Here is an 11,360-nt window from a genome sequence, read left to right as displayed (position 1 = left end):
AAGTATTGCAAATTGTAATATTAAATTGCATAATGAATTAGCAATTGCCTAATGTAATGTCTTTTAGAATTGCATATTGCAGAATGCATTCTCATTTGAATTATGGAACTCATATGCTTCCATAGTATATGTTGTATTTCCTAATTGAATTCAAACTCATTTCAATTGAGTTTCAAACTCAAATCATCCTTTTTCTTGTCATCTCTTTCTGAGCCTCCTCAGATAATGCATGTGTGGCTCTTCCTGTTACCAGGGCAGCCGTGACTCCCTTCAGCAGAGTGGTCTGGTGTCCTCTGATATAATGGAGGCACTGAAATCTGAGAGCGTCAGCCGCAGGAGCTACACCAGCCGCCGAACGCCACCCACACCCCACGCAGGGGCCAGCCAGGACCTGGCCGCCACTAACCACCTGTCGAGAGCCCCAGACTGGAGGAGGAGGGCCGGGGAGTGGAGCCACTGGGGAGGCGTGGGGGAGGGCGGCACACAGCATGCCCGCAGACCGGCGAGCTGCATCGAGGGGGCCAGAGCCATGGACGGCTGGCTGCAGCAGCTGGAGGAGATGCAGAGGAGACGCAGCTCGGCCGCCGGCGTCGGAGCTGGACTCGGCGGCTACTCCGGCGGCCCCGGCGGCCCTGTGGTGCCTCCTCTAGCGGACCGCACCGTGTCCTTGCCTGTGCTGCCCAACCAACCGTTACCGGGGAGGTACAGTCGCCACAGCGCCTCCCCGTCGTCTCTTTACAGCGAGGACCTACTGCTCAGCCTCACGGACAGCCTGGACGCAACCCCACTGGGCAGCAGCGAGTCCCTCTGGCCCACGGATGGAGCGGGCAGCAGTGAGACGGTCAGCATCAGAGAGTCGCCCAGGGCCGAGTTCACCAGCATGAGCTCACTGACTGCGGTCAAGCACGGCTGGCTGCCCATCCAGAGGAGGCTGGTGGTGGAGAAAGCCACGGGCCACACCCATCAACCTCATACAGCTAACCAGAATAGCCCATGCCAGGTACAACTTCTGTCTGTCCACTTTTGGGTCAGACCTTGGTGTGATTGTCTTCCTACATCCTATGCCCTGTGAAAGTATCATTGCATCTCTGATATTTCTCAGTCTGGTCATTCTGTGATACAAGAATTTGTTATACTTCAAACATCATTTACATCTGTTATCACTGAGCACTCGCAAATACTGACAACTAGTGCCATTTCTATTTCTGCTTAAATGTGCTATTTTATGCATAGTATGCTGGTGAACAATCAGTTTGCAACAATAATATCATTAGAATGGAATGATGAAGTGGCAGACCTCTTGTTTGTGTGTAAGGACCTTAACCCATGTGACAAATTGCAAAGAGGGGGATGGCTGGTCCCAAAATTGATCCTCCTCAAAGCCACCATTGTTTTTCTTTCCCCAAAGCTATTTTCTCAGCAGCCTTGTTACTCTCGAATGAGTGTGTGTGTGTGTGTGTCTGTGTGTGTGTGTGTGTGTGTGTGTGTCTGTGTGTGTGTGTTTGTGAGTGTGTGTGTGTGTGTGTGTGTGTGTGTGTGTGTGTGTGTGTGTGTGTGTGTGTGTGTGTGTGTGTGTGTGTGTGTGTGTGTGTGTCTGCTTGCAAACCCTCTGCTAGCATCTGTTGGGACCAATATCCTCATTCCAAAATAAAGGCGCAAGGACAGGCAGCCATCTGATTTCCCTCTGTCTTCACAGAGCGAGGGCCCGAGCCAATCACACAGTGCTACTGAAGCCTGAAAGAGAAAGAGAGAGACAGAGAGGGAAAGAGAGAGAGAGAGTGAAAGAAAAGAGGGTTGGGCACAGTCAGACAGTGAAAGAGTTATCACCTCTGGCAGAATCATGTGTGATGGAGCGATCCCTGGGCCGAGCCAATACAACAGGAACAGGGATGAGACATTAGTCAGGCCCCCTGATGCTGGAGCCAGATAGGGTCCGAGCAGAGCCCCCTTGAAGAACAGCTTACACTGCAGGAATCCAGCTCTTCCTCACGCAGCTTTATGGCCCTTCAAGAGCACTCCCAGCTGTAGGCCACAACAACTCAGCTCGGAGGCTGAGGGAATGACTTGCAGGTGCTGGATGGAGGCACTGCGCTGTCGGATTGGGCTTAATTCAGTAAGACTGAGAAATACTGTTGCAAATGAGAGTGCACTTCTCCATCAGAATGCTGCAGAATGGATATGGAGTTTGATTTGAGGCTCAAGATGAGGAAAAAAGACATTTTTTGAGTCGATTCTTACCTTCCTGCAATATGCTTTAAATATGACGAATTTGTAGTATCGATTTAGGAGCTGTGGAGGCAGAGCGCAAACATTTCAGATTTCCTATGCCTAACAATTTTGACACATTTTTCATTATCAAGCCAACCAAAATCAACTGAAGATTGAAAGGGGAAAAAAAAGTCTTCTTTTTCCCCTGTAAATATGATATTGACAAGCAGAGCTTGTCTGTAACTGTGGTTACATATCTTCCTTCTGGCAGACAGCTTGTGTCTGCTGAGGTGCTGCTGCTCACATAAGCAAAGGAGAGAAAGCTAATGTAAGACAGTATCATACCCGACAATGTTGCGTTTGTAAAGAGAACATAAATCATTAATTCATGTCTCATTTCTCCTTCATTTGTAACTCAGGTGAAGATGAAGCCTCCAATAACACCTGTGTTCACTAAAAGTGCAGTCAAACCGAATGGCTTCGGACACCTGGGTACGTATCTCCAGCGTTCTTTTATTATTCGCATGAGGTGTGTACACCTTGCATGGAGTATCTGGTTGTGAAGTACAGGGCTACATCAAAGACATCAGAATACTGGGGAGAGTTGCCGTGTGCATCTCTCAAATCATTTTCAAAATGTTTCCCTGAATGTCTGCTGGCCACACAGGCTTTGCATTCCCAAATGTATATTAGTAGATCCCTCCTACCTGCAACCTATGCATAACACAGTGGCTCTCAGATGCGCCATGCTGATTGCCAGTTTCCTCTGCAGAGAGATTTGGGGAGGCAGACAGAGAGAGTAATGTGTGGGGAGAGAGAGGGGGTGAAAGTAGAAATAGCTGGCATGTAGCTTTCATCTCTCTCTCCTGTTTAGCTGTGTTGTGACATGGCCGACACGAGGCTGCTCTCTGCAGGTGGTGAGCTGAGTGCTCTCCTCCGCTCCTCTGATGCTTTACATGCTGATTATCATGCTGATGGTGATGTTGTTTTTTTACACACACACTCACATACACATACACACACACACACACACAGACGCACACACACACACACAGAGAGACACACACACACACACACACACAGACACACACACACACACACACACACACACAAACACACACACACACACACACACACACACACACACACACACACACACACACACACACACACACACACAAACACACACACACAGTTTCACACATATTTCACCATACAGCTATCATTCCCACCCCCCACCCCCCTCTCTCTCTCTCTCTCTCTCTCTTTCTGTATGTGTGTGTGTGTGTGTGTGTGTGTTTCTGACCCAGATACCCTGCCACGTGTGTGGAGAACAGAGGGGTTGCTCAGTCAATCTGAGATCTTATGACATTCTGTGTGGCTTCATGCTTACCAAGAGTTGCCAGACAAACAACAGAAGGACATGCTCTTGAGATGAGACTAGTGACACATAATGTGAGAATGATGTACGCGCTAATAAAGCTGCTATGCTAAACACACAGACCGCGGTGCTCACGTCCTTCCTCTAGCCTGAGCAAGCTCGCATAATTGAGAGTGTCTCTGAGCCACTCTGAAACTATGTTTCTGCTCGCCTGTTTGTCTCATACGGTATTTTTGAATGACATTGAAATAAGAGTTGGCAGGAGAGCAGAAGAAAAGAGATCCATTCCTCTGCCTGCCAAACACACATAAATTATTTCTATATGCATGCGTTTTGTTGTTATCATCACACAGCGAATACAACAAACCTCAATTGCCACCTACACCATATGGAAGATATGGAGGGTATATTTGTGTCTACTTCAGTGCTTGAGGAACCCAATTAGCCGTGTGTGAATGGAAATGTGAGCTTGTTCCAGTGAACCATGCTGAGATGAATGAGGACACGTTGGGAGAGTGCAGCTCCTAGTCCTCCATGTTGTCTTCAGAGCAGCAGAGTGCCAGTGAGTCCCCAGCTCCTGCCTCAGACGAGGACAGCTACTGTACTCTCAGGCTCGCCTCTTACGGTGGCACGGCTCAGCAAGATGATTGGCAGCTGTGTCCATTTTCATTTATGCATCTCATCTGAAGCCTCGGGCTCTACAATATTGTCAGTCAAAAACAGAAGGAATGGCATATGCAAAGACGGGATATTCCATCTTGTCTGTGTGTCTGTGCGTGTGTGTGTGTGTGTCAGGGGGGTGTCACCATATAGAATTCTGTCTCATCTCAAATAGACATGACAATCGTCCAGGGAGTCCTGGAGGTCCCTAGCTGCTTCCTCGTCTCATCATCTCCAAACGTGATCTTTAGCAGGGAGACGGAGAGCGAGGATTCCCCTCCGAGTGGTCTTGTCATTTCTGTCTCATTTCTCATTCCGCATGTTTATTTATGATAGCTAATGTATGACATGTTTACAACGCTAATTTGTCATGCAACAGCACTCTTCTTTACCTCTGTGTATCAGTCTGTGTGTGTGTGTGATGACAGTCCCACAGTGGGATCTAATCCCATGAATAGAAGACATGTGTCCTAGCAAAGTAGTGTCATCACTTGTGTGCATAAGTGCTGCACCACAATGGAACCTGTTGGCTGCAATCACATTAGGAAGGCAGAAAATGCTCTCCTTCTCCAGCACCTTCAGCCCATTACCAGGGCTGGCACCGGCCGCTGTTGACTCTGCGAGGAACAACAGTAGCTTTAATGGAGTCCATCACTTCCTCTGAAGGAATGGCGAGCATCCTCAGCATGCGGAAGACAAAGGCCAACGGCGAGAGGGTGCCAGTTCATGTGATTGGGATTAGCCGAGGCTCTGACTCAGTCATCTGGAGCCGTCCTGCGCTGACACACACATTTGGGGTGACGTTTCCCCGGCTGCCTCGTTACCTTCATCCTCATGATCAGCCTTGCAGGGATGTCCGACCGAGGCAGGACAAAGCGCCTTTGTACATAAAGTTTGTCTTTTTTCGCACCAAAATGAGGCTCTATGGCCGGCTTTGTTGAATTGCTCCCCCTGCAGCAATGGGAATGTGTCACCTCAAAAGGAACTACTGTTTTATTCTCACAACACAACAAAACAGAGCCGGTTTCTTTTGCCTTTCCTGTTTGTCCTAACACTTCTTCCTTTCTCACTTTCTTTCTTACTTTCTTTCTTTCTTTCTCTCTCAGTACTTCGTGTTCTCCTTTGCTCAAAAAAAAAAGTCCCGACATGAGTTCTCTGTGTCACCATGGTAACAGCAGCCAGACACTCAGTGAAATCTGAGAGGCAGCTGGGCGTCGCTCTCGGCTGACATGGCAACAGCACAATGCTCACCTGTCATGTCGTCCTGTCTGCCCACGAGAAGATTGCCCCGGGTGACGCGGGGCCCGTGCTCACAGGCAGCAGCCGGCAGCTGTTGATGGTGTCAACAGGGAGGGCCAGGGTGTGTGGGAGGGAGGGAGGGAGCGAGGGAGGGAGGGAGCGAGGGAGCCATGGTGTCATGGTGGGACGTGGCGTCATCGAGCCTGACTCTTGTTGTTCCCTACACAGATGGAGCAGCAGAGAGGTGTCATGGCCGACCGGCCACCACTCCTGTCAAGACGTGTGTGTCGCCAGGACCGACTGCCGCCACTTCTTCCACAGGCCTTCCTGTTCAGGTAGTCACTTTGTTGTTTCACTCAAATAGTTAAACGTGCAGCTTGTTTTTCTGTGTTGGTGACAGACAGAACAGATGCAGATGTCTGAAGGGTTTGTTTGAGCTATGTTTAGGACAACAGCTGGGAAGCACAAGTTACATATGATACAGCTGATGTGTAATTGCACACCAATATTGGAATGGACTGCCATACAATAAATGAAATAGCTTCATGAATCAAACAAAAATATAACAATAACAATAACTTATTCACAAGTTATAAAATATGCTCACTTTTTCTCTCAGCTAATGGGTTCTTTAATATTCTCCATCTCGAAATCTTTTGTTTGATCTTCTTTCATCTTCACTTTTGAATTCTGGACAAACTTCTCTGTACTGTACAATCAACAAATACACAAATGCGCCCACACACCCATCCACACAACCACCCACACACACACACACCCAGCCACCCACCCACACACACACACACACACACACACACACACATTGCGTATACGCGCACACACAAACAGATACACACACAGACACACACTGCAGTTACGCCTTTGCTGTTTGTTCTGTAAGCAGAGCACGCTAATGGAGTGTTTGCTGTAAGGACAAGCGCCTGTGTGCCTCACATCATAAACTCCCTCTACTACTGAGGCTAAGAACAAATCCAATGTATCTGAGGGACTGCTCAATAAACAATGACTGGAGAGAGAGAGAGAGAGAGAGAGAGAGAGAGAGAGAGAGAGAGAGACAGCATAGAGGCAGCAACTGAGCAGTGTGTATGGAGGAGAAGAAATGAAAACAGGATGAAACAGAGCGAGAGAAGCGAGGGAAAGGGGTGGCCGAATGTTAGAAAAGAGTGGTTGAAAGTGAGACAGAGAATAGAAGGCTGAGACCAGAAGTGAAACAGATGAAGATAGCAAAGCGAAATAGATAGAAAGAGAGTGTGAGAGAGAGTGTGTGTAAGAGAGAGAGAGAGAGAGAGAGAGAGAAAGAGAGAGAGGGAGAGTGAGAGAGAGAGAGGGAGGGAGATAGGGAGGATGGATGCAGGTGTAGAGCATTCTGCTGCACTCGGTCTCGGTCAGCTGATGTAGATGCACTGAGCTGGACCTCATTGTTATTCCGCAGGCAGGCGGGCGGGCAGGCAGGGGCTGGGGCCAGAGTCCTGCTGCGCACTGGCTCCTCTCACCTCTGCTGTAGCTGATACCTGTGTGCTGGATACACACACAACACGCACGCGATAAGAGGACAAACAGCCCCACCTCACATACTGTCACACATACATACACACACACAAACACACACACACATACACACACACGCACACACATACAGTACATACACACACACACACACACAGCATTAGCACAAAAATATGCATAACATACAGTGTATACTCACAGATTTGCTATCAAACACATACATGTGCAACCCTGAATTCTAATGCAAATTCAATAGAAACTCTCTCTCTCTTTCTCACACACACACAATCTCTCTCTCACACACACTCTCTCTCTCTCTCCCTCTTTCTCTCTCTCTTTCTGTACACACATACGCATATATACACATAGATAATCCAACACATGCATATGATCACAGATGAAAAACACACGTCCCAATATATTCCATGCTGTTGCTAAGTCTCTGGCCCTTTATATTCCGATGGCGAAGTCATGCCTGTAGGGAGGACTCATTGGGAGTCACGACTGAGGAGACTACAAGTGCTATGTCCAGCCTCTAGTGCTGCACCAACTGTTGTGTGCTGAAAGGCTTTCTGTCTGTACAATACTAATGTGCTGATGGGGATCAGTAATGAATGGCCAGACGAAATCGGCATTCATATCTAGCAAACAATTGAAAAACTCCGGCAAAAAGCTCTGGAGTTGGCTTTTTTAAAAAGGTGTCTCCATTTGGATTCGCCTCGGTTTCTCATTGTTGCATAATACATTGGGTTTTCTGTCACCATGGTTACCAAAATGGATAGGGAGATCGAACAGAGACTGAGGAAAATCTTTAAAGGGAGAGAAAAAAGCGATGCGATGGCAAATGTGCAATGCTGTGTGAATGGTGCCTCAGCATGATGAGAATCTGCAGCCTTGTGTGAAAGCGCTGTGCTCTGTGTCTCAGTGTGCCAGCAGGGAGCAGCGTGCTCCAGTGGAGAGGGACTCCGGCGCTCCCCAGCCCTGGCGCCCTCCCTGGAGAGCCTGGCCCGAGCGCAGAGAGGCCCCCGCGTGGGCCGACTCTTCTGGAAAACCCACGCCGGCCAGGAGCGGCTGCACGCCACCACCGCCACCGCCACCACCACCCCGCTCCGACACGCTACAGCCGGCCCCGCACCAACACCCCGCCAGGGCCACCGCCGCGGGCTTCTCCTCCATCACCATCACGTCCAGGAAGGTGTGCCGCTCCGCCAGCCTCCCCGAGCCAGGCGCCTCGTCCGGTCCGGAGCGGCCGAGGTCGGCCAGCCCGGCGGGCGGCATGAACGGGACCGCCGGTTTTCCCGCCGTGCCCCTCAGGCGCCGGGCGGTGGTGGTGAAGATGACGGACAGCAGAGTGACCACTTCGTCCACCACCACCGGTCAGGGCGCCGGGGTCCAGCGCGGTCCACTCACAGCCTTCAGCGCCGCGCGCAGTGCACTGGAGGCTTACGGCGCTGAGCCTGTGGTGCTGCGGAGGAAAGCCACCATCGTGAAAGTGACCGAGGAGAGCGAGAGCTACAGACTCAGTCCCACGTCCGGTGAAGGTCAGACCAGGGCCCGGAGGTCGGAGGTCAGGTACAGTTACACCGAGGGGGTGCGTCCCTCGCGCTACACCCCAGACCCCCCAGGCCTCTCTCGGGGGAGCGCGGCGGGCGAGAGGAACGTCCCTGCACTTCACCGCTCCACCCTCTCCCTCCACCTCACCACCGTCCCCTGCACTGACCCCCCCAGAGCTGAGCTGGATGCCGGTCGGTCCTCGGGGTCCAGGCGACCGGTCAGTTTCCACGCGGGCATGTTCTCCCATTCCCAGCCCGCCCTGGAGTCCTTCTCGGATCACCTGCTTCGCGGGGAGAGACCGGGGTTTCCCCCAAACACAGACACGACGCCGGCCCACCTCACATCACACAAGGTGTCCCCCCCCGCGGGGCCTGTGAGTAGGGACACTGGACACCCAGAGGCAAGGGCTCTCCGGCGGGCCCAGGAGCTGACACAGGGAAAGCCTCTGCCTGGGGCCATGTACGGCAGCCTGCCGCCACCCACGCTCATCAACAGCAGCGGTAGGAGATGCCTCTAATACCCAGCACTGCAGCAGGGCACCGGCTCGCTTTACTGCCTCTGTTATCTACCCATCAATACACACATTCACTCTCAGAGCACACAGACATCTAATGTGCATGTCATGCACATGTAAACACACACACACACACACACACACACACACACACACACACACACACACACACACACACACACTCACATACTGTACACACACACACACACACACACACACTCACATACTGTACACACACACACACACACACACACACACACACACACACACACACACACACACACACTCACATACTGTACACACACACACACACACACACACACTCACATACTGTACACACACACACACACACACACACACACACACACACACACTCACATACTGTACACACACACACACACACAAACACTCACACACATACACACACACACACACACACACACACAAACACTCACACACATACACACACACACACACACACACACACACACACACTCACATACTGTACACACACACACACACAAACACTCACACACATACACACACACACACACACACACACACAAACACTCACACACATACACACACACACACACACACACACACACACACACACACACACACACAAACACTCACACACATACACACACACACACACACACACACACACACACACACACACACACACACAAACACACAAATATTATCATCTCATGTGCACAAATACACAGGAAGAACACACATAACGGGGAGTAAACCCTCACATGCATCTAGTTTACAGGTGCCGCTCCTGAAGGCTTTCTCTAACGCGATTCTTAATTGATATAAATTATTACATCAGGCCAGGGAAGACCCCTTCATCTTCCCCCTGCGTGGCGTTTTTAATTGAGGCGCACACACAGCAGAGATCTCCGCCGTTGCCGTGGCTCTTTGTCAAATAACAGTGCCCTGAAGCGCCAAGCCCCTGTCGCCACCCACACAATCTCTCATTTTCACCTTCCTTTCATTTTCCCCACACATCTCTTTGCATGCATAATGTAGCGCGGGCCTCCTTTTCACAGGCTGAGCGCCGGGTTTCCGGGGGAATTAAGAGCAGCTAAACATGTTGAAAATGAATCTCCGAGAAGCAAATCAAAGCACACAGGCTCACGGCAGCCGCTCCCAGTAATGAATGGGAAGCGTTTGTTCTTTCTATTAGAGGTGGAGAGAGAGAGATAGAGAGGGGGGGGGGGTGGAGTGAAGAAAGAAAGAGGGAAGACGGAGTGAGATGGAGAGAGAGGATGAGAGAAAGGGAATGGGGTGGAGAGAAGGAGGGGAGGAGGAAGAAAGGAGGAGAGTGAAAGAGAGAGAGACCTGATGAGTTTGAACTAGTCAAAGCCATGTGCAGTGAGGTGCCCATCCGCTCTGCTCCTGCTGCAGTACTGTAGCTACACAGCTCCTCTGTACAAGGGAGCGCCTGCTGGGAAGTTGTGATATCCTTAAAATCCCTCTGTATTCTTCCTCTGATCTCAGGCTTTTCTGCTCTCTGTAATCGTGATAGTCATAGTAATGGTGTTTATGGAAGATAAGTGATTTTCCATTTGTTTTAGACAAGCCATTTTGCAGGGTTTTGACATCATTGTGCCAGGTATAGTCCTATGTTTTACACTTCCAACTAATGCTCACAGCACTTCTCTATAGCTGATCCATCAGAGGAATAACGACCCCTCTCTCCAAATCCAATGTCCACCTCCTGGTCATTTCTCCCCAGACTCCTCCTCGCTGACCCCTGACACCATCCTGGCCCACAACGCAGCGGCCATCATCGCTAACATCAAACTGCAGCGACAGCACAGCAAGAAGAAGACGTCTAGCGACAGCCCTGAGGCCGGGCCCCAGAGAGGCCCCTCCAGAGGAGAGGCAGGTGGGTGGCTTCAGTGCACTCACCATGGAGGGGCTGATGGCGTCCTGCTGGAAGTGGCTCTCCGTACTCGACTTTCACACCTGAGGACACAGGTCTCAGATGGGCGAGTGCAGGCAGATGACAGCAGCAGGAGGAGAGGAGAGGCTGCTTATTTAGGAGCCCCCATGCAGATTACACACTGCAGGCCAGCAGCTCATGAATCACTGGGGGAGAGGAGAGGAGAGGAGCGGTGCGGCGCATGCTAAATCACGGGGAAATACTCGGCTTTTTACTGCAGCTCCTGGAGCTTCTGCTTTCTGACGTCTGACTGGAGTGTTTCTGTGCCCACAGCGGAGGATGCCGGGAATCCTGGGAATCCTCGACGGCACGAGCGT

The 11,360-nt window shown here is 50.7% G+C and overlaps 1 protein-coding gene across 1 annotated transcript in view; it reads left to right on the top strand.

Annotated features, from left to right (window-relative positions):
- Positions 1–265: 265 nt before the first annotated feature.
- Positions 266–11,360, top strand: part of c22h10orf90 (chromosome 22 C10orf90 homolog) — an 18,926-nt gene continuing 7,831 nt past the window's right edge. The window contains exons 1-6 of the mRNA XM_062527074.1: positions 266–1,000; positions 2,628–2,700; positions 5,717–5,823; positions 7,941–9,069; positions 10,834–10,986; positions 11,317–11,360. The exon at positions 11,317–11,360 is cut by the window's right edge and continues 105 nt beyond it. Coding sequence (XP_062383058.1) covers positions 302–1,000; positions 2,628–2,700; positions 5,717–5,823; positions 7,941–9,069; positions 10,834–10,986; positions 11,317–11,360 — 2,205 coding nt within the window. The 5' untranslated portion in view covers positions 266–301. The remainder of the gene's footprint in view (positions 1,001–2,627; positions 2,701–5,716; positions 5,824–7,940; positions 9,070–10,833; positions 10,987–11,316) is intronic.

Source organism: Sardina pilchardus, chromosome 22 (assembly GCF_963854185.1).
Source record: "Sardina pilchardus chromosome 22, fSarPil1.1, whole genome shotgun sequence".
NCBI classification, from domain to species: Eukaryota; Metazoa; Chordata; class Actinopteri; order Clupeiformes; family Clupeidae; genus Sardina; species Sardina pilchardus.
This window is presented reverse-complemented; position numbering and strand designations above follow the sequence as displayed.